At 45.9% G+C, this 24,623-nt stretch overlaps 1 protein-coding gene across 3 annotated transcripts in view; it reads left to right on the forward strand.

Annotated features, from left to right (window-relative positions):
* LOC126536542 (uncharacterized) overlaps positions 1-24,623 on the forward strand; it is a 470,489-nt gene that overhangs the window by 117,201 nt on the left and 328,665 nt on the right. For 2 of the 3 annotated variants that reach the window (XM_055074075.1, XM_050183557.2), the window contains exon 1: positions 16,445-17,031. In XM_055074075.1, the coding sequence (XP_054930050.1) occupies positions 17,012-17,031 (20 nt within the window). In that variant the 5' untranslated portion in view covers positions 16,445-17,011. Of the gene's footprint in view, positions 1-16,444; positions 17,032-24,623 lie in introns of those variants that run through there. The other variant, XM_050183554.2, reaches the window with a different exon arrangement.

The raw sequence follows: 24,623 nt of genomic DNA on the forward strand, positions 1-24,623 counted from the left end.
ATGCAAGAAAGCCTGCGAAACTGCATCACAACGTTGTGCTGCAATGGTTACCAGCCCACTGCGGGACACAAGGCAATGTCCAGGCTGACCATGCTGCCGGAGCTGGACACGACACTTCGAGAGAAATGGTCCAGATAACTTTCTCCACAAAAGATGCGGCGACACTAGTTTCTGCAGACGCTTGCCGTCTCCATCGATCCCTCCTCTGGACAGATGCAAGCCATCAGTACGGACCCCCATACAAAAGGGAGCCATCGTGTGGCTTCTACATGCCGCGAAGTCTCAAGAGACAAGACCAAACGTGCCTGAACCGTATCGGACTGAACGTGGCCTACACAAACTACTTTAAGTGCCAAATTCAATTGACGCAGTCGCCAATGTGCTTTGAATGCAACTTCCCTGAAGAGCTGCAACATGTTCTGTGCGACTGCTGCCGTTACGCGTCAGAGAGACACTTTTTTGAAGGCTCCACTCATCATCACCCAGCACCTGGAGTAGAAATAGAGAGAGAAAAGAATGCATAGAAAGGCATGGAGGTTAAGCAAAGGTATTTCCGGTTGGCTACCCTGCACGGGGCGAAGGAGTTGGGGGATGGCAGGCAAACAGCTAGGCTAACATGTTCACTTATATCGTTAAAGCTTGTATCTCTCTTATCTCGCTATTAATTTTATCCCCTGTATTTTTTTTTGTTAATGTGCTCCTATATCTAATCGCACCAGCGTTTTTGTTGCATTTCGCCCCCATCGAAATGCGGCCGCCGCGATCGGGAATCGCACCCACGACCTCGTGCTCCGCAGCAGAACGCCATAGCCACCGAGCCACCGCGGCACATACCATTGAAAGTAAGGAGTTTAGCGTAATTTTCAGCGTTTGTCTGTGTGCCAACTCGTCTGTATACTCACTGAGTCTCCTATAGCATGCGATGGAGTTCCTTCCCTGATATTTTTGAACTAGCCTATCTTTGCTGTAGCCCCCCTAAGTAATGCCCTGAATGGACCTGACTGTTGTTGTTGTTGTTGTTGTAATTATTATTATTATTATTATTATTATTATTATTATTATTATTATTATTATTATTATTATTATTATTATTATTATTATTATTATTATACTAAAACCATCACAGAGAGACGAAAGAGAGCGAGCTGGTAACTTCCAACAAGAGGGGCACATGCCTGCCGACTCTAGAAGAGCAAAGCTAGGTACATAGAAAAAAAATAGTGAGTGAAGAAGAAGTTGAGAGAATGCAAAGGTAGCGGAGAACAACAACAGAATAAAACAAGCATGTGTGTCACACATTCGTCGGATGGCACTTAACGCCTGGCAAACGTTCCACAACATAGCACAACAATTTGAGTAAAATGTTGGACTATAATTAAAGGTATACATTTGTCACCATCAAAAAAGGTACAAGCGATGTGTGTGTTTGATTGTGTTTGGACGCACAACCAACGGGAAATGTAGTGTCATCCGTGGTGGCACATGGTAGGTCTAATCTATAGTGGTCTACGTAAAGTTCAGTTCGCTGCGTGTACTGCAGGAGGAACAGTCTAATATTAAATGATTAAGTGTTTCTGTTGCACCGCAGGACGCATGGGATGCATTGAGTTACCACCCTTCCCGTTGCAACCGTTCACGCACTATAACACACCCTGCACGATACTTCGCTAATGTAGCTCTAAGGCAGCGAGGTCAACCACACCTATGAACAGGGGGAGGAAATGATCTTGCAACTGAAAGTCGCTTATCAGGGGGCTGTCCCATGAGGCGCCGACAGAGACAAGCACCATCGAGTTGGCAACAAACTTGTGTACGAATGCCGCATTCATTTGTCCGAGATGCCAGTCGGTCTGTCTCTTTATTGCTGGCAATGCCCACCTGTATGCAAAATTTATTAGATACCTTAACATTTACCCCCGTCTTTCTCCGTTTCTCTCTTCACTGGCAAACTGTAGAATAGGATTTCTTCAAGACGTTGTGCAGGACATTGCCACGAGATGGCCTTCGGAGCAGTGTGAGAGATACCGTTTAACACACGACATGTGACTATTTTTAATGTGTATTGATACGATTAGTATTCTTATGATACCTGACGCACTTTTCGGGATCTATCTATATCCGTAACCGTCTTCTCCGACTCAATGACCAGAGTTGTGTACTAGCTGGGGCCACTAGGTAAGTGCTAGTCGTTGGAATGACGTTGTGGTCATTGCATTGCCATAATTGCAGCTTCGTCTTCTGACTCTCGTCATGCCGTCTTCGTCCTGCCATCGTTGTTATTCAGTCGTCGTCATGCCGTCCTCGTCACGATGTCATCGTAGGATGTCACGACGTCATCGATTAACCGCGTGGGGACAGGTGCACAAGTTAGCTTTCTCGGGCCAATGGCAACTGCGTTTCGAAGGCTGCGCCGCGTCGCGGCTTCTGCGGGTCTTGCGCCAAGCTAAGCGAGCTGTTTCTGCGAAAGTCTTCGATTTCCCCTGTTCCTGTTCTATAGTGCAGTGCCGGGTGCTGCTTTGGTTCCTGCATGCAGGTTCTGAGTGATCAGCAGCATTCACCCTTCCTGTGCCCAAAGTTAGAAACAAACTCCTATCATGGGCGAAAAACAGGGCCCGCACAACGCCTTCTGTGGCAATGAAGTGAAGGCTTACAGTTGCGGAGCTTCTGCATTTGTGTATAACCTAGTACAATATAATACAATACAATACAATATATTTATTTAACATCATTCGGATGTTGGGTGCGCCGGCAAAAAGCCAATGAGAAGGCTTGACGAGGCCGACGCACCCTACAGAAGCTTGGCAGTGGTACACGAGAACATACAAAGAAACAGCGTGAAAACATCTTCAGATAACAAACACAAGATAACAAAGATGGCATTGTTTAGCTATACGTGCATCGATAGTCCAACATAGGGTTGGTTTTGGTTGTTCAAAGTATTCGATACAGGCGGGGGTAGCCAGGCAGTCTGCATGGGCCGGCAATGGCTTCGCCTGTGCGTATCTTTCGCTGTTCATGAATTGGCAATTGGCTACCACGTGTCAATGAGTGCAGTATCGCTGACGTATGCGAGTATAAGACGTGAGACCTCCTTGCGAACGGTCCTCGGCCCTTTGTTACACATTCGCTTCGAAAGCCACTTGGCTGCAGATTGTCAAGCAAACTTTTATTTCGAAATTGTTGCGCGCACTAGATTCGATTTCTCGCAAAAGGTACACCGAATGAACGGGGTATGTGCGGTAGTTTTGCATGTGCTCACACAAGGAAGAGAAGACAAATGAGTCAGACTTAATGTCCAGTGGCGCTCTTTGTCTTACTTTAGTAGTAAGCAAGCAATTTATGTTTTATGTTTCCCAGCTTACACTATCGCGAATGAGAATGCGAGTCAACATTCAGCAAGGTTCTTGCTTGCTCGCGCTTCGCCTCCGTAGCTTTCTCTTTATTGCCACAAAACGTTGCCTGCGAGCGCATTTACCATCAGCAGTGTCAGGTTTGCTAAGTTAGTGCGTTAAGCTTTCGAGGCAGCACTGACACGGGAAAGAAGTACGAAATGATGCGATTCTTGTTACTGCATCTAATAACAAGCGTCGCCAAAACCTCTGGTATACTTTCAATCGCTTTTGTATTTACATTAATGGTCAATATAATAGAACATGTTTCTATATTTTGACAATAATGCGATTAACAATCTCAGGATATTTCACGCACGTTCTGGTATTTATCTAGGTCTGGATCTAACCGCTTTCCTTGCACTCCAACTATTGTTACTGGATATGTGCCACTCTTTAATGAACCTATTCAATGGCAACTTGGGTCACTAGATGTGGGCCACTCGATATGCGCTGCTCTTCTTCATAACAATCATCATAACATACAAAACATGTCATCACTCATGACACACCCATCATAAGACAGGTTGCTAACCGCATTCGTGTCGCCAATCATATCCGAAGGCTAGATGCGCCACCAATTGTATTTTTCATTATTATTACTTCGCAGCTTTGTGCACTAAGGTTTCACAGATGTGCACCGGTGGGCTGTAAACATGAAGTACTTCGCAGTTTCTACTTCTTCAAAATGCGTGCTGTCTTTCTTTTCATTTAATCAGTTGTATATGTACTTTCTGGCTCTTCTCTTTTTCTTTCTTTTCTTTTTTTTTTACATTTTGCGACTGCAGCGTATCATCCGGCAGGTTTGAGCGCGATTAATAGGGGGATTCCACAGGCTCGAATTTCTGTTAGTCAAATTTAACCATACGAAGTGATCGACAATAAAGCCAGAGAAAGCGTAGGGGAAGTTAATCGGTGCGTTCATTTGAAAGCTAGAAATATTAGAGTAAACAGAACTGAAAGTAGACTAAAAGGAAGGAAAAAGTGGAGAAGGAAAGCAGGGAGGTTAACTAGTTTAGCTTAACCGGTTTGCTACCCTACCAATGGGAGCGGGATAGGGGGGACGAACAGCACCGGACGAACACTGGATGTTTGTGGAGCCATCAGTATAAATATGTACACTGTCCGCATACCTCTCGTGCAGAAGAAGCAGAGACAGTTGTTTCAGCACAGGCGACGACAGCTCAGACTTTTTCCCGATTCCTGGTACGCTGAGATGGACTGTGGGGCTGACAAGACACCAAGGGGGTATCGATGGTTTAGATGCAGTGGTTTAGACTAAAAGAATAGTTACCGCAGATACGCACCGAACTCACCTCCTCCTCGTTAGGAACCCAAATGCTTTACCAATTAAGCTACCGCGGTGTCATTTCTCCAGCCACTTTCTTGGGCGTTCGTGTAAAAGATTATTCCTGGCTCTCGAGGCAAAAAGAACATTTACTCGGTGTGTAACGGAATGTGTTACATTCTGTAAAGACCCACGCATGGTCTTCACGGCATAGGTTGTAAATGCTCCTCCCCAAATTCACCGTACTCGACTTTTTTTTTTTTAGCTTTGTTTGCCTTGCGCCTTTCACTTTCACTTCTGAACCTTCCCATCCCACCAATCCTTCCCTCGACAAAAAACCTCCGCATGCCGAGAACTCCCAAAGTAGAGCGATTCAAATGCGCGACCCAAGAGCAATGACACCCCTCAAGACATTCGCCCCGCGACCCGGACTTAATTTCTCGTTTCGCCGTCGTGATCTCGTTGGCGTTCGTTTCCTTCTTGCCCTTTTTTTTCTTTCTCTCTTTCTTTCTCTTTCTTCGTTGGGTACTCCGGCCGCACAAAAGTTAGGTGCGCGAGACGACGTACTCGACGGGAGTCGTGGAAGCCGCGGTCCGATTCAAGTTTCCATGCCCACCCCCCCTCCCCCGTTTTGCGCGACTACGCTCCCGTATGAAAAAAGGAGAGGTAGGAGGGTACGACATTCGTCGCCATTCCGTGGGAAAAACAAGTGCCCGCTGCTGGGCTCCGTGGCTGCGGAACTGAGCGGAAATGCTCTTGGGCGTCGCTTCCGGTTTCCTCTTATATATACGGTAAAGCGTATAGTATATATATATATAATATACATATGCACGTGTATACGCGCAATGCCCCCACATTGCTCCTGTCTTCTCAAGCCGCCCACACCCCGGCTTTTACCCCTCCCTGTTCTCGACACGCTGTCTCTTTTTTATGATACTCCCCCGCGGCTCTTTTTATATCGTAAGATGTCGGCAATGGATTTCAGAGGAAAGGAAGAAAAAAAAGAAAGAAAGAAGAAACATCAGGACGGTGTGAAGACGTAGCGATGGTGACGGGCTATAGTGCTCCTGATGTCTTAGGTACGCCGAGCGCACAGATCATGCCTCGTAAAGCTGAGCTTTCCGTCAGCCCAACGCTTGCACTCATTTTTTTTTCCCTTTGTGCAACTAACTTTTCTAAAGCGAAGATAGAAAGAGAGGGAGGCAAAGTGAAACCATGAAACATAACATATTATTTGCTCGTCCGAAGACCACTTGTATATGGTGTATACGCTTACTGTGAGTTGTGCTTTATGAACCTTCATTTGCCTCCATCTCAACTTTATTTTACTGCTCCCAACTTTATTGCGCGATAAAGAAAAAAAGAAGTGGGGGAGATAAATGTGAGCAACTACTGAATGAAAGAAAGACCAAAGTTCTCAAATTTGACATTGAGTTCTTCTAGCTAACCTCGCGTCCAACTTATATGTGGCCGACGCTTATACTCATAGGAAATGTAGCGGCGAAACGCTCTGTATTTATTATTATTATATATATATATATATATATATATATATATATATATATATATATATATATATATATATATATATATATATATATATATATATATATATATATTGTTGCTGCCCATTCACCGACGTAGTAGGTGTATTAGCTGCATTCGCACACTAAGTGGAATACGGAACGACGTCTTGCTCCCATGTACAGTTTGACGCACAGTTTGATCGGCCTCTCCTTCTTTAATCGATGCTCAGCGCTACAGGGGAAATTCTGTTCGTCAGCAAAGCGTCCATATGAATGCCCAGAAGTAGTCACCAAGGTTCTCATGTCCGCATAAAAGAGAGGCAATACTATACACGTGGAAATACTAACCGCCACCAAGATGTTCTTATTCTCATATAGCGCGGATGGGAATACTCGAGTGTGGTGGGCTCGGTGTGTGCCGTGGGCCCCCCCCCATTACATCCGCCACTGCGTTAATCGGGAGTATGGCGCGCCGTAGGTGAGGCACCAGGCGAGTGTCTCCAAATTTAATTAATAATCCACTAGCGCTTTGTATCACCTAATTGATGAGGAACCTGTGCTGCTGTGGGCCACGGCTGCGGGGGATTGAGTACGGGATTTGTTGAGGGGGCCACTAACTGACTTGCATGCACACCGGCACATACCGAAGCACGAACAGGAATATTAAAGCACATGCGCTGACTTTCCAATAACGAGAGAAAGAAAAGTGCGTTTTAGTGGAAGGTAGCGCATGTCCCCAAGTGTATTGCAGCTGAGATAAAAGGATAAAATTCAAATTAGAAGCTTACTGAGCGCCTAGCATATAGAACGTAGATATCAGGTTTTTCAGTGGGAGCTTTATATCAGATATCTTTGCGAACTGAAGTTTGGGATAGCATATAATGGGGGGTAGTGATTGCTTTCGCATGATTACATACTATATGTGTTAAAAGTAGGCGGAGAGCTGTTTCGACCTCTGGCGAAGCCCGATAAGAAAAGAAAGTAGCAATAATATAATTTCATTATCCGGCCTATAGGTCACTGCACACATTGAAGTGAAAGTTTTGTTATTATTGAAATGATTGCGGAAAGAAATTTGTTGTGCTGATCTGCAAAACATGGCATCGCATTCACAGTATACAGATTAGAACACCTGGCTACCACCCAAAATGTGCCTCGAAATGCGTTGATGTGGCGTCATCATCAAAGGCAGGACGACTACTTTGGAGGACGGTGATCTGTGTGGTCGTGTAATTCGCAGTGCTTTTGGGGGCTGGACAATATCGCGATGTCGGGTCTCAGTTTGAAAAATTGCATCAACGGTTAGGGCGTATTCATCAATGTACAACATGTGCTCCAACACGAATAACTAGCACGTTTACTAGTGAAACTTCGTTAATAAGCGTGCTATTCTTTTTTTTTTTTTTCTGCGACGCTCGCGGTATAGCAGAGTGTTGCCGTACCAATCATACTCTTCTTGTTAGTCTGTGTAGTGCACCGTGTTTTTCGACCGTCCTTGTTGAAACGAATGTCGCCGGAGAATTCAGAGTACGCTTGAAAATTAGGATGCTATTCCCACTGACTGACTCGCTTGTTCTCAGTATAAGCAGCCAGCGAAACGAGTGGAAACAACTACGACGATGACATCACTACGCAACTACAACTTCTTTTCTTTATAGATGCTCAGACGAGCGTGACACATTGAACCGCTTAGGCAGGGACAATTCCCGCTGGAGCAACTACGAGGAAAATTTCCCGAGAATGGACGTTTCGAACATTGTGAATACGTGACAGAAAGAGGGATAATAGCAGCTAAATACACTGGATTGTCGCTTACTGTATCGTGCAGGCACAATGCTGTGACGGCGCATCATCGACAGCCATACTATACATGGTCGTTGCGCTGTGTAGAACACGGCTGTATTGGAACGTGCGTGAGTTGCTTTCCTGGTGGATAATCTTGAGCATCGAAGGTTAGAAAAGATCTTTCCTCACACTGAAAGAATCCGAGAAAGGCGCACGCCTTTTCGCCCGCCACTATGCTAACGAAGAATGCAGCATCCGTGAAAAATAATTATCGGTTATCTTTCTCTTCTTTAATTTCCTCGTGTGAACAAGGCAGCTCGTTTGTTTCGCTTTGTCTCGCGCAAAAAAAAAAAAGAATACAGAGAAAAGGAAACCGGTCCCTCGATTTCCCTGGTGTAAGTGCGTCAGCACATACGCAATGCCACGGCACGTGCGGACGTCGCAGGAGCATTAGCCGCGGAAAAAAAAAAAAGCGAATTGAAAGGCTGCTCGCATGGTCTTGCTATTCTTTATAGATCCGCAATCGCCTATTCTACTTTCTTCTATTGTTATTCTGGACTCAGCCTTTTTTGTTTTGTTCTGTTTTTATCCCTTACTTCGTGCATTCCGGTCATCAATTGAACTACGCAGAAAGAAATGGTGACGAACAGGTTTGGTTTATGGATGATTTACAGATTTGAAAGCAATTAAAAGACTCTTGGACACCCATGCTTCTGGCGCTTGTGAATGGTACCTCCTAGCGCCCGTTAAATGAACACAGTCGTAAAAAAAGAGAGAGACTCACAAACAGAAGAGAGGACATGCAGGGTTGTTAACGAGACGCACGTCCGGTTTGCTGCCCTGCGATGGGGGAAAGGAATATGAGGATGAAGAGACAGAGAGAGAGAGTTGTGCGCACAAAGAGTACAACATTCTTGTGCACTTATTCATTGACGCAACAGTGTTTTCTGCTGTTGTACAGTGTTATGTCGCATTAAAAAATTGTACTGTTCTCGTATAATTTTACCATTGTGAAAAGTGCAAAATGAATTGCTTACAAAGAATAAGCCATTCTATCAGCGGCTTTTATACCCTCTGTCGCTCCAAAAAGAAATGAGAAGAAGCTGTGCGTTTTCAGTTCTGCCCATATGCACAATCATATTATCCGCGTATGCCTCTCTACGGGGTGATCATTTCTAAGTTTTCCAAATTTTTTTTAAAAACAGATTTTTCAGATAACATGATTCTCGTCCTTGAGCTGGGTTATTCAAAGAGGTGGGCGTTACTCGCACAAGAAATCGGAAAGTTGATTAATTATATTCTCAATTAATCGCTTTACTACACACATTGCCATTTACGAATTGTAGCCGGTGAGTTTGCAAGGCGTATCCGCTTAGAATGGATTTACAAAATGACACCAGTTTGGAGATATGCGCCATCAAACTCGCCGTAAAGTGCACTGTTGTTCCACTTACTTTCTTTCATCAAAATGTTCTTTTCTGCATTGACGCACAAAAGTAACTTGAACGCCCATGTATATCGCCCCACACTTTTGGAAATAATTTCTCCGAACTGGTGTCATCGTGGAGAATCGTTCCAAGTGAATACGTCTTCCAAACTCACCGGCTACAATTCGTAACTGCAATATGTGCCGTAAAATAATTAAGAAAATGATTGGGATATTTTTTATTCAATAGTTGAATATGTGTTTCGATTTCTCGTGTTAGTAATGTCCGCCTCTTCGAATAATCCAGTAGAAGAACAAGAACTATGTTATGTTTTAGGCGATGTTTAAAGATTCGGGAAAACTTGAAATGGTAAGCCCAGTGTAGTATGCATATGGCCCAGTGTAGTATGCACGATATAGCATGCATATGGTCTTCTGAATACGGCGCGCGCGCACGCGTGCGTGCGTGTGTGTGCGTGCGTGCGTGTGTGCGTGCGTGTGCGCGTGCGTGCGTGCGTGAGTGCGTGCGTGAGTGCGTGCGTGTGTGCGTGCGTGTGTGTGCGTGCGTGTGTGTGTGCGTGTGTGTGTGTGTGTGTGTGTGTGCGTGCGTGCGTGCGTGCGTGCGTGCGTGCGTGCGTGCGTGCGTGCGTGCGTGCGTGCGTGCGTGCGTGCGTGCGTGCGTGCGTGCGTGCGTGCGTGCGTGCGTGCGTGCGCGCGCGCGCGCGCGCGCGCTTTTTCGTCTGAAAAAGACGTGCTGAAGAGCACCTGCCTCGGTCAAGAAGTGGTCGCCTGCATAACAAATGACGCAGCGCAGAAAACGATCAAGTTTTTTGTTAAGTCATTACCTATCTCTTCAGACAACAATTTTTTCATGGAACCCACGTTGCTTGTATTTCGAGTACATACCGTACATTCTCATATCGGCTCTGACATCGGATCCCCGGAGTAACCTTTAAAGTGCGGGCTAAGGGAGAGGCTATATAATTGTGAGACCTTTCGTAGCCTGCATATAGATTAGACCTTAATAAATGATGTTCGCTTTTCCTTAAAGACAGTCCCCGTCGACTTGAATTTTAATGACTGTAGCGGATTTTTTAATTCGGATGATCTCATTGTGAAGTCGTCGGCTTACCAGCTGATGTTCTTGCGAGCCACGTTAACGAAAGTTCGTAAATATCTCTAAGTGTATATGTGTGCGCATTGTGGTGTCGTCTCCCTTCAGTCCTTGTTTGCTGGCGCTAAATATGCTTTCAGTTTACCGACACGCCCAACAAATGGCAATGCTGTATATGTGTGTGTGACTGTATGTGCTGTTAAGCGTTTATTACTATATATATTATGATCACCACCCAGAACCTGGAGCAGTATGTCAGGCGAACAGCCAGGCTAGCACCTCCAGCATATCATTAAAGCTAGTCTCTCTCTCTCTCTCTCTCTCTTGATCTTACCAGACGGCTAGTATTCCTGCTTTCCCTTCAAGTATGAAAACGCCGTTGCCTTTCAGCCTTTGGACCTGCCATCTTAACCATAAGTTATCATGCTTGCCAAATTAAGTTCGTAAGGATAAGCGTGCTCAGGGCATATTGTGGCAAAGAACAGAATGCCGTCCCCAATCAGCGTACGTACCTCGGCGTTTACTTGCTTATTTCCTTTTTTTTTTATCTCTTCTTATGAGCATCCGCACGCGATAATTGGTAGGGGAGGAGGGGGTGATTATCACGGGAGATCGTGCAAGAAGATGAGTACCGTGCGTTAAGTTTGTTCGGTGCGCTCGCAGCAGGAGAAGCTGCAATGGGATTTACTGTAGCTCGTTCATACAGCGGCCATGGTTGCTTACGTATTTCTCTTGATATTTTGTTTTGAACACTGCGACAGCAGTTACAAGCTTCCCTATCAAAACACGTATGATCCGTATCACATATATCACAAACACATATGACCCATCTCAAATAATCCCATGTGAACACGTGGTGGTCCCATATATAAAGAGCTTGTACGTTCCCATATGTTATGTGGGGCAAGTCATATGATTATATGAACCTAAGCGTTCAAGGCGTGCCATTTTTTCCAGTTCCGACGGTTCCTGGCGAAATCACAGAAACTAAGCCGACTTAGAAGTTTCGTAACTCAGTTCTCAAACACTATCAGCTTTGATTCGAATAAGTACTCCATAGCTCGTATTCCAGCGAGCCTATGTCTTGAAAGTGGTAGGACAACAAATTTCAGTTCGATCACAGAGCGTTTCTCGGTATGATACGAGGTGAGAAAAATGTTCCAACGTTCTCATTAATGTCTAGGATGACGTGTTCCTGCAAACTCGGGGTTTATAGTGAAGACTCTCATTGAAGAGCTACGAAGCACACGGTATTCGTGGCGACCTTCAATGGCAGTAGCACATTTCTTCTTTTCGGTGCATATATATAAAGACATGTCACCTCATTGAGGTTTCAATGGCTAAGTTAGGAACCCTCGTTTTCACAACCTGCGATAGGGAACGTATTCATTTACGCGGCGAACATGTGAGGCATTCTCGCGGAAGAAATATTATTGCGGCCTAAGATTGCACTTCTGTGTTCGAGCAGTCAGAGAGAGGTTCCGGAATGAACGCATGCGTCCTCCTCTGGAACGTGTAGCACGTCAGGGCAATATTTCGATCGTTTGCTCAGAGTGATGCTATTGCTTTACCATGTATATAGGCTGACAAACAATTAGAATGCAATCTAGTTCGAGTACAAATTTGCAAAGGCAACAAATCGAACGGCGGTTTTGATCGGCATCGCACGAGCCTTGTCCTGGCGTTGGGTTTTCACGTGCATCGGTAACTGTGCAATAGTTGTCTCAGCAGGCAGCGTCAGGGACATATTTTAGCACGACCTCAACCTTGCAACGAATATCAAGTTAATGAAACGAATGAATGTTTCTGATAGGCGTATAATCCAGCTCCCTGCCGACTTCGCGTAGCACCTGAAAGAGAACGCCTGTCGCCTCCTTGCAGGCAACCGCATACCCACATTAGCGCCAAGAGCGAAAGCAGGACTGCTTGTGCGTCGTTCAATGGAATTGCAGAAAAAAAAAATTGATGCTTTAGTTGGAGCTGTTAATTCAGTCTCCATTAGGTACATTTCAGATATGTTCACCGTATACGCGACGATGTATGGTTCAACAAAAATAACATTTCGGCGATAATGCAGATGCCTGGGAGGAAACAGCGCAACATTTCTTTTTCTGTATTTTCCTCCTGCGTTCGTGTGAAAGTGCACTGCTTTCCGCCATACAAATATGAAGTTGGCAGCAGGCAGCACGTGGTCAAACAAGGCTCTAAAGAAAGCTATTATATCCACAGTATAAAGTATCCCTGTGACGCTTATAGGGCCTCCACGCGCCAGTGTACTTATGTGGTAAAAAAAAGTTTGATGTGTACGTATTATGCAAGTAATTTCTGAGGCACAATACGTAATGAACCTGTACCAATCGTAGTAATTTTTACTGTCATTCAAAATAAGCTGCAAAAAATGAATCTTCCTTGTAAGGTTGATTTTAAAGGTTACTTGTTAGAAGTTACAATTGAGGTCACCTGAACGCGCAATGTACGAACACGACCACTTTCCAGTGACCCATCGGCGCCCTGCTGCTATACTTATCAGACGCGAGATGAGGTTTTTATACTGACCTCAATCTTTCGAAAGGGCTGAAAAATGTGCGCACAGCAAGATCTCAAAGCGCTTCGCGAAAACAGCGCCGTTTGGCAGGGACTTTCACAAAGGCTTCCCTTATTTTCCGTATACTTGTACAGTGCATTGGCAACTTCAGAACCTGTAGCTTGAGCTGGAAACACTGCCCAAATAAAGAAAGATGGCTATGACAGCCAGGGTCACGGGGGCCCTTTCCCTTGATGCTGTGCTCACGTTCTCGTTTGTGGCGTCGCATCGAGGTTTATTAAATTATGGGGTTTTACGTGCCAAAACCACTTTCTGATTATGAGGCACGCCGTAGTGGAGGACTCCGGAAATTTCGACCACCTGGGGTTCTTTAACGTGCACCTAAATCTAAGTACATGGGTGTTTTCGCATTTCGCCCCCATCGAATTGCGGCCGCCGTGGCTGGGATTCGATCCGCGACCTCGTGCTCAGCAGCCCAACACCATAGCCACTGAGCAACCACGGCGGGTCATCGAGGTTTATTTCGTCGAAGCCGGAAAGCTCCGTGTGGCGGATGGCATTATTTTGATCGGTCTAAAATAATTTCAGTGACGAAACCGCGGATACGGTTGTGCTTTGCGGGCAAACGTCTGGCCTGCTTAGTGTTGTCCGCCCGCTCCTTGTCCGCGCAAGCGTTCCCTTGTCCCCTGCGTTCTAACTGCGCCTCGGTAAGGCCAAATCGAAACGCACCAAGTGTCAACAACGCGCTCACTTGTCCGCGAGGGGTTCACAATTCGAAAGACCGCTCAGCGGCGTTCAATTGGACATAAATGCTTTTGCATTCACAACTCATAAGAAGTGCTAGGTGTCCTCAAATGTTTTCGTTTCATTGCTGTGCTGCTACGGGTACTACCATACTCGACAGTTTTCGACCTCCATAAATTAGCAAATCCACACTGTCACTCTTGTTGCGGTATGTCACATAGCACCCCCCAATATATATTGGCAGTAGCGTCTTTCATGCTTTCAGGAGCTAAATGCACATATTGTGCACTGATCGAACGAGTCCTAAAGCTCTAAAGTTGCCTGGTCAGGGTGTCTTGCGATAAAAACAAATGCGAGTTCCGGTTGTGAGTTGGGCTGAACCTTTCTCTTTAGTCAGCTGATCCATGTGATAAGGTCGTTTGCGTCCGCTGACTGTCGCTCGTTCGAGTTCGCTGCACGCAGTTTTCGAGGTAGCGCCCGGGCTTGGGAACACAACAGACACCTGCAAACCCTATAATGAAGCGTGAGAAGTGAATATCAACCAATGGGGCCAAGTTGTGTTTCTGCCAACAGTGTTTCCCGAAATTTAGCGAGGGTTTTCTTTCTAGCAAGGTCACTTGTATTAGTGTAAACGCCTGACTTGGAAACGAATTGAACCTGTTGTAAAGGAATTTATATGTGTAGATAGTGGGAAACCAAATTGGCGGCGCCGTGCGTCGACCGAATGCTCCAAAGCTATAGAACGAGCGCTGTTTGCTCTTGCTTCTAAATTTATTGCGATCAAATAAACTGACAACTCACCGCGTTGAAATAGAAAACTGCATCTTCTGCTTACACCGCTAAATTGAAGCATGCTGTAAAGACGATCTGTCACCTCGCGGCATATGACATGCGTCACAGTCAATTTCAGACCTTCTGAGCTAGTTATCCTTCCTGCTACTGTGCCTGCGCACCGAGGTAGATTATCGAGAGTATTCTTGCTACCTAAAGCATTATTAAGACCAATGACGGTGCAGAAAACTAAACTAACAAAACCGAATGAAGACTAAGCATACATCACTATAATTTATTAAAGCTCCTGCCTAAACAGAAACCAACTCCGCTATTTGATACGCCCGCATGATATTTAATATATATAAAAAATAAAACTATTGTGTACTCGCCCGAAAGAAAAGAATTCGTCGATAGCTAATTGTTTCGAACAAACCAGTATAGTGACAGACAACTTAGTCCAAAGCGCAAGTTTCTGATACATGTCGCTCTGTGATGTGCGTCGTCTGCTTCCTTCGGGAAACGATGAAATAATACATTGCTGTCTTTCCACCACGATGACACGCATTATGGTATGGCGAAAGTCTCTCAACATCTGCTTTTTTTTTCTTTATCGGGCTTGTGCGTCGTGGCATTACAATTTGAGAACTACGAGGCATTCAGCGCACGCCGTGATAGGAGACTTTCTCTCGCTTCAAGCCTGAACCTAGATCGACTGGTTCCCGGCGCGGCCGCTAGGCGGTGAGGGATTAATTGGAGTCGCGAATTATGTGGGGCGCAAATGCTATCACCTCAATTTGTTTTCTTCTTTACCTTACATATGCTTTTGTCTTCATTAGTTGCGCTGAATCGCAAGCAAGAAAAACTCCGCGCTGTGCCATTGTCATCCTCCCCTTCAACAGCTCACCGAGGGTATATAATATCGTGGCAAACCCGTACATCTGTCAGCACCTGTCAACATTAGAGTAGCTATGCATCGCCGATTCTAAATAGTGAAGGTCAAAACGTATTTCATCGCTCAGGAAGGGCAACGTTTTCTCAACAGGAGAAATAGTCAAATAATTTGCTACCGTGGGAAGGAGAGAATTCGATATGACTCAATTGACGGTTCTTTACGACAAGGAACTCGGCGCTTTTTTTCAACACTGAGGATATACCAGCTGAGTTCCGACTATGCGCGTTACCTGCAGGCTTCAGGAAACGTTTAGATTCTCCTCTCTGCTGGGGATGCTGTAGGAAGCAACGTTCTGTCCTAAGCGTTCTTTACATGCACCCGATGGGAGCGGATCGAGTCAGAAATCGAGCTGACCCAATCCGTGCCGGCCACGTTTACATGCATCTTACCAAGCAGCTCAGGAGAGTCAAGCAACTCATTGCAGGCAGGTCGACATAACTCGCGTCGACACTCGTTCGACCCGACCCATTAGTGTTCGGCACGAATCCGACTTTATCGGTTTCACCTAAACGAATATCTAGGCCTATGCTGCAGTTATGGTAACGAACGTTCTCGGTCGATCAGATCACTTATTGCGTTGTGTTGGAATCTATGATGCCGACACGTTCCTTCGAGACACTCTTGCTATGTGTGTGCGTGCGTGTGTGTGTGTGCGTGTGTTTGTCTGTGTGTGTGTACGAGCTTCCGCATAGCATAGCCGAGGAATGTGCCACGGAAAAGAGGTATTGACCGTTATTTTTCGTCGAAAGACCGCCATATATAAGCGCAGTGTTGCGCGCAGCCCTCGATGTAACAGCCGAGCAGTATACGTCATCCGATTATTTCGGGCACGCGCGCGTTTATGTGTTGTCTTTTTTAATGTCCTTTGCCTTTGCTCTCGCTCCGTCATTATTTCGGTGGTACGCCGGACAGCGGAAAGACGCAGAAGAGCGCCGGCAAGGGACCTTGCTCAAAATCGCTTAGCATAATTGCTCTTGGCTCAGCAGCGGCTCGCCAGCCGACCGGCTCTGCGGGAGGCGAGCAGTTTAGGCGTCGCGCGCGAGCACCAACACACGCGCTGGCGCGGCTCGGTAGAGCCTTGCCTTTAAGCCAACTCTTTGTATGCGCCGCGTCGTCGCAAGCGTGCACGCTTGGAAGAGGAGACCTCGCAGTTCCCCCGGACACAATCACCCCCAGCATTCGTTCGCGCGCGGTCGCTAATAATAATAATGAGCGTTCGCCCGGGGAGGACAAGTCTGATACGGCGTTCGCTTGTCTCTCTCGCGCGCCGATCGTTAAAACGCGTATGCAAAGGTGTGAGATTCCAATGCAATCATTTTCTCTGGGTCTTTACTTGTAAGGCCACGCTGACTCATTCTTTTCTTTCTTTTTTTCTTTTTCTTTTTCTGGCGCAGGCACGGAGACTGTGGCAGCGGCGATGACAGTGGAGCAATAGAGAGATACTGTCGCTGCATTTTCCGTTCCCTGAATGTTCGCGTCTCTGCAGAGGTAAGTCATTACCTCTGGCCTTCTGGTTTCGATACCTTGTCGTCGTCCGCACCTGACTCGTTTTCGCGTCCTTTTGTTTCTTTCACTTTTCGTCGTCTCTGACGCCGATACCGAGACGACGACAGTGTGCGCAAGCATAAGCAGGTGCGAAGAATGCACGGGTCGTTTTTATCGCTCGCTTGTACACGCGTGTATTTTTCGTAAGCGCTAATTATACGAACACTTCTAACGCGTTCTGGAGTGGTGCCCGATCTATATACTAGACCGTGGTGCAGCAATTCCGACCTTCGGTGTCTCTGATAGCGGTCGTCAGCGGCAAATGAGCTTCCTATACAATCTTGTACATGGTTCATTCCTGGTTTCGCTTCGCCAAAAGAAAACGCTTGCGGGTCGAGCGTTGTTTCAGCTTTACGATGGTCATCCTGCAGGCAAAGAACTACAAGTATTTTACTAATTATTACGCCGCGCGGTTCAATGCGTACGCATATTCTTCTAAACAGGAGAGCTTTTTTTTTTAATGTTTTCCTCATTAACGGCCGTCGCGAAAAACTTGGTGGTAACGTGCCTAATACTAATAAACGAGACTCCGCGGAGGGCTGTTTTCTTCCGCCGAGAGATGACGGGAACGTCTGATGCCAATTGGCAGTCAGTGACATTACAAAATCTGAGGTGGATGCCAAATACCATAAGACATTCAACCTGCACGTTCAGCCACACGCTTATGAACCTAATCGCGACTATACATGCTCTCCGCTAGGGGGAACCCTACCGCGACCAGTGTTACTGGGACTGGATAAACGAGGGTAATGGATATATGGAGACACAGGAAAAAACCATAACAGTAAAGGGGAAGAGAAATGCAGCCATAATGAAGCACAGAGCGCTATGGGGATACAATAGGTACGAGGTCCTCCGAGGTATGTGGAAAGGTGTAACGGTTCCAGTACTTACTTTTGGAAATGCGGTTGTTTGCTATAAATCAGGGGTACAATCAGGACTCGACGGGAACCAAAGGTCAGTGGGTCGCCTCGCATTGGGCGCTCACGGGAAGACTACAAATGAAGCTGTGCAGGGTGATATGGGCTGGACTAGTTTTGAAGTGAGGGAAGCTCGCAGTAAAATTGAGTATGAAGAACGGCTGAGGAATATGGAAGAAAGTAAATGGGCTGGGAGAGTGTTCAGGTATCTGTACAGGAAAAACATTGATTCACAGTGGAGGAAAATGACTTGGAAGCTTACCAGCAAGTATGCGGCCTGTAGGGTGGACAACACAGCAACATAGAAGGTCAAGCGGAAAGTCAGAGAGGCTGAATTAATCTAATGGGTGGCGGCAATGGAAAAGAAACCTGCCATGAGTAACTACTTAAGAGGAAAAAACGAAATCAGGAAAGAAACCATTTATGATAACTCAAAGGGAAGCTCATTACTTTTCGAAGCGAGATCGGGATGCCTTAGAACACGCACCTATAAAGCTAGATATAAGAAGGAAGAAGAAGCATGTGCTTGCTGTGGTAAAGCTAGGGAAACTACGGAGCATGTTTTATTAGAATGTGAAGACGTCTACCCAGCGGTCGATTTAGGCACCACTGGCCTCCTTGAAGCCCTTGGGTTCAGAGGGAGCAGTCGTAAAGCAAACATGTCCGCAATAGACATTAGTAAGAGGCGATAGGAGGATTGGTGGAAGAAAAGTAGGGAAACGACAAAAGACGGAGACGTACAAAAGCACAGTTCGCAATAGGGTATCAGAAAATTTGTGCGTGGTAGTTCATAGTGGTTTTTTTTTTTTTTTTCATTGTTTAACCTAGGTAGGATATTAGGCAGTATAGTAGCAAGAGCTTGGTGGCGCAACCCACCGCCCCGTTCCAAAGGGGACGCGCATAACATCCATCCATCCATCCATCCATCCATCCATCCATGTTAGCGTGTGCATAGTACCGCTGTTCACACAGGCGCTGCTGTCGAAGAACCCAGCAAGTGTTTCGGAGACGACGACAGTCGTCCTCGGTTTCACCGGCGTCTTAGCCCTCCTAGCCAGGAGGAAGACAGCGCGAAGTCCTATGCAGTCTTAGTAAAACAAGACAGTCGGATTCATAATTTCCTAAAAGCTCCGAAACACTAATTCATCGAGTGCGCCCTTAGACAACATACACAAAGTATTTTCTATATCGCATCAAACGGGCTTCATCCCCGGCTTACCGCTGTGGCAACGACGATGAGGATGTTCACTATCTACTCCTCGAATGCCCCAGACATGCGATGCAAAGACAGCCGCTAGAAAAATGGCAACACTCCATTGACCCTCACCGAGCTTTCTCAGTCGCAACATTCCTGGGCCCTTGGTCATCGAAAATAACAGAGTGAAAAGCATTGAACGTACTCAAACATTTTTTTCGATGACACAAGCATCCTTAACGAGTCCACTATAGATGCACTGCAACTACAACTTGCTTCCATAATTTGTATTTATGAGCGCCAGTATATTACGTGTTATACTCTTTTCTACTCTGTGCTGAAGCTCACTTTTGACTGTCATATCTGTGTATGTGCATTATTATATCAACGTGCATTCCTTATCTGTTCGCCTGCTTACCACAGACTGCATTGCGACCCCGTGCGTGGGTCTGGGACTCCGTTTACGAGCTTAGTATGGTGCTACTTGCCTTCCACTTTCATATCTACATGTTCGTGTTTATATTGGACTGTGTGCTATATATATATTGTTGTTGTTGTTTCTGCTATGTGAAAAGTAGTTTCCGTCCTCATTATAGTGTGCCTACATCTCATTCTTTTATTTTCATTTCAATAAAAAAAAGAAATTCTGTAGTCAAAGCTGCCAGGCTTTGACGTCTTTACATTCGGATCCCGACGCCATCTTAATGTTTTTTTTATATTTTTATTTATTTGAAAATACTGCAGACTCCGATTGGAGTCCAAGCAGGAGTGGACACAGGAACATAAAACAAAAGTACAAACATCGTCCCACTTAGGTTCCACCAATAAGTGGATCCGCATAAAATTTCAAAATACATGGAAATACAAAATCAAGGAGGAGGCCGACAGATGGTTTATAGAAGTTACATAAACAGGCAAGTTTATGTAACTTCTGACCACAAATTATATGGAAAGGTGTTTTATACATTTTTTCTATTTAAAATGGAACACCTTTCCATTTAGGTAAATGGAACGTATATTTGAAAAAATGTACACCTATAGCTGAAACCTAAGTGGCACGAGATTAACGTGTAAACAGATAGAATATTTGCTTATTTAATTTCAGCACGCCACTTGCAGCAGAAACCTGCGTTGTTGGGGACAATAAGCCACTTGTTCTTCTCCACTTATATGGCTTCCGGTCTCCAGTGAAAACAATAACCACGACAGCCCGGTTTCGTGGTACGCGAGAATAAACTACACACGTACTCAAGTAGGGATTTTAAAAAAAAGCAAGAATATATTACGGTAATTATGAGCAGCATGAGCCACCGCTGGCAGCGTGCTGTCCGAAGCACTGCTATTCACTGTACGCGTTCAAAGTGACGAGGCAAGAGAGCAAGTTTCATGGGCTGTTTTTCTGAATTTAAGAATGTGTGTGTTTATTGCACCAATGTGTGCAATAAACTTCTTGGTTAACGTGGACGCGTATTTCTTATGCCATAGGTATACCCGCGGGTGTCTGCATTGAGTAAGTAACCGCCACCGTCAGCAACTCCGACCTATGCCGTGGTCCTTGCTCAAGGCGCTCTTATCATTATCACCGTCGTCATCATCATCATCACGAGCAGCTTATTTTTAGGTCCACTGCAGAACCAAGGTCTCTCCCGGCGATCTCCAATTACCCTTGTCTGGCGCTAGTTGATTCAAATTTGCGCCAGCATATTTCCTAATTTCATCACTCCATCTAATTTTCTGCCGTCCTCGACTGCGCTTCCCTTCCCTTGACGTCAAATTTATAACTGTAATGGCAAGCCTATCATCTGCCCTACTCATTACATAACCTGCCCAGTGCCCAGTTCTACGCTTTTCTCTTAATGTTGAATAGAATATTGGCCATCCCCCTTTGCTCTCTGATCCACACCGCTCTATTGCTGTCTCTTAACGTTACGCTTTTAACAACCTACGTGTATTCCCGTCTTCAATGACACCTAGAGCATATAATTTCGTTCTGATGACGCTGCATAGTTACCAATGGTGAAGGATCGGCCACGGCGCGTCCTTTGCTTGCGCTGACGCTCGTTTCTTTTACGCAATTCTGATAAGCGTTACCAGATACACAGCCGACCACTACCGGCTAACCTGCTGTCATACTTAACGACTGCTCGTAAATGCGTTACCAGACCGAAGCCGTATGCGTGATCGATCTCTTGTGGGAATATCTAATTCGGAAAGCGCCAATTAGCTAAAGCAGCTGCACGAGGTGTGACGAAACTAACCTCTGTGTAAAGAAGGGGACACTGCCCTTTAGGCGTTATTTTCATGTCGCGTTGTTATCGTAGGCACTGATAGAGGAAGAGCAGTAGAAGTTTCCCCATGTCGACACTTTCCTGTCATCGCATGGCTGCGTCGGCCCATCGTGCTGGATTTGACGTCACATGAATGTACAACCAAAACTAATCTATTATGTGTGGTCCCGGTGCCGACAGGCGCCGGTCGTGGCGTTAGCCGTGTCAAACCTCTACATCCATGATGGGCGTAATGATGGGAGTGGCTCCCTTCAGCGGTATTATTTCGCGACATGGACGTATGCGGGCAAACTGTATGTTCCGGCTGCAGTGGCTGTAACGATTTGTTGCTTCGGCTTTGTCGCCAAAGGCGAACAGAGTCATGATTCGCCAGTCTGGAATTACGAAGTCGGTGCTCAATTTATTGACCACACTTATTTTTCTTTTCGCAGTATGATTATCGTTTAGTCAAGTAACTAAGCAATGTTTAGCCACTTGAAAGACGTTTAGTCGCGTCCATTTAGCCTGTGCGTCTGCTGGCAACCATGAGCAGGCGCAAGCAGGCACCACCACTCTGCCCTAGAAGATATCATTATGACAGGCTCGTGAGTGTACGAAAAAGACCTCATAGCTAAAAATGAATAAAAAAGGAAAAGAGAACACTCGCATAGTGGCTAGTATATGTACTGTACTAGACAGGACAACACTTCACTGTTACAGGAGCTCACGCGCAGTTGGTTTGACAAACGATGCGGCCTCCCCACTGCACCCTTTGAACGCATATTGCAACCCTACGGCGACAAATTACTTCGGCATATTGGAAAGGGTAAAGCCCCAGAGAGGAGAAAAAAAAGAGGGAAGGGGGCGGACGGGGAGTACTGATATCAATCGAAAAATTAACGCTGAAATCCTGTTAGTACTATATTTTATTTCGGGACGTGAAAAGGAAATTAGCATTTTTGCCACATGGCATTTTATACTATATTGCGGTCCAGTTCTATTGCATAGCTTCAATTTATCACAGTGTAAGTTGTTTTCGCTGCTATATCCCTTTCCGTTTCATCTTCTTTATCTGCCTTAGTTCAGTGCATCACCGGGTATTTCCGCAGAGGCGTCTTGTATCCTGCATATCAACTAAATTATTAAACTCGGCAAAGTACCTGCTCCATAGTTACGTGTTGAAGACGTGTTAAAGCAAACTAACGTGAACTTTTGATAACAGAATATATTGATGTCATTCTCTTTGCATCTGCACTGTGCAACAAGGATATATATTTATGTGCAGGGATAAGTGGTCCAAGCGGCGCCCCGGTTACGTTTTCACCATGGCAGGACCAGCTGGTTGTTAGCGCTTGGTGAAAAAGAAATGGAGCCGAGTGAAAGGAGTCGTTACATTAAACTGGCCCTGTGTTTTACTCACAGGGTGACCGGTTTACACCGTATTCGCTTTCTTCAAATATATTGCGGGGTCCTACCGGCGGTATAAAGCACACATACAGCTCACGCGTTGTAACAAGCCTCAATAACGAGTGTGGTGTCTGAAATAAGCAGACGTGAACATTGCTTCATATAGGACGACACTTCAAGCGGGCCTGTATACCGGACTGCTAGGCAATTTCTTTCGCCTTTTTATTTCTTTAACTTTGTCGGGAAGGCTTGGCCACTATTTGGCTTTCTTCCTTGTAATCGCTGCCACGAACGCAATTTTGTCGCGAGTCACGACTTTACTGTGGAACCGGGACGTGACTCCGCTGCGTGTACATGCCCACAGAATTCGCACAAAATGAGCGCCCCCCGCCTCACCCCCTCCCTTTCGTTTTAGTATGTTGGAGAGCATTCCCCATGCGTTTACCCAGTGTATTTGCCCCTCCCCCCACCTCCTCCCCATTCTATTGCCTTTCCCTCTTCCTCTCGCCACCTTTCGTTTTGACGGCGTTGTGATGTGGCCCGCACATACGTACGCACACAGGGACGGGGAGAGAGCCAAGCCGCCGCAGATGCCGCCGCAGGGATGACGGGACGGCCGAAAATTGAATGTGTCGGTCCCGCTGTAACTTGTCACATGGCCTGTCACTTGTCCCTCGGATGGTGGCGTTTGCAGCCGCCCGCTTCCGCGGTCCATTTTCCTTTTTTTTTTTTTTCGGTGCAAACTGCTTCTTTTGCGCAAAAAGCGGTGAATAGATGTGTGAGAGAGTGAAAGAGAGCGCAGGGGAAGGCGACAGCAAACGGTGAAAAGGCGACCTGGCGTGCTGCCGGGCACCCGTCCCCGAGGCAAACGATAAAACCAAATTTGCTTTCCGCTTTATTTTTTATTTATTTTTTACTTCTTCTTCAGTGGATTTGCTACGCCGTGCGACTGTTGAGCAAAGCTGGACCGTCTCCGCACACACGGCTTCTGTACCACGCGTTGCGGTGAGGAACTTGGGGTTAAAAAAGAAAGAAGCCTTTCTAATTTGGCCTCGCGGTAACAGAGTTGCTTTCAATCGCAACCCTCCGCACCATAATGAATTCTTTGGTATATGTAAAGTGTAAAACGTATACTGTATACACAAGCGATTGGATGCTAGCTTGCAGGCGCTAAAGCTTATGGAAAGGAGAAAAAAAAAAAGAAAGAAAACGAGTATTATTCGCGTGGAGTTTCTCTTCCAGGTCACGCGGAGATGCCAGCACTGTAGCTGCAGCAGCGCCTTGCGAGCACCTTACTCTCTGCTGTGGCTGTAGACGTTTGCTTTGACGTTCGAACTGACATGTCATTGACATTTAAGCACTCGGGATGCTGATTATATTAACTCTAGAGTCAGTTTTTCGCGCACAGCTCAATGGATATTCTTCGCCACCGTCTCTGCAGTTTCACTGGTTCCAAGGGTGGTTCGAACAGTTCAAACAAAGCAGTTCGCAGTTCGAACAGAGCGCTCTCTACCATCTGACGCCGGTCACGATACATGGTGATAGCGAAAGTGGTATCTGCGAATGGGACACCGCACAGCGTAACACAGTGTTTACACACGAGAAGCTTTGTGAATTCGACCGCTGAACACCAGTTCAGCGGTCAGCAATTCTGTTCGTGTCATTATGTCTTTTGCATACATATGAAAAAGAATGTGAATGTGAAAGAGAAAGAGCTGCGTCCACGCTGGTGTATGAATTTTAACT

This window comes from Dermacentor andersoni, chromosome 4 (genome assembly GCF_023375885.2).
Source record: "Dermacentor andersoni chromosome 4, qqDerAnde1_hic_scaffold, whole genome shotgun sequence".
NCBI classification, from domain to species: Eukaryota; Metazoa; Arthropoda; class Arachnida; order Ixodida; family Ixodidae; genus Dermacentor; species Dermacentor andersoni.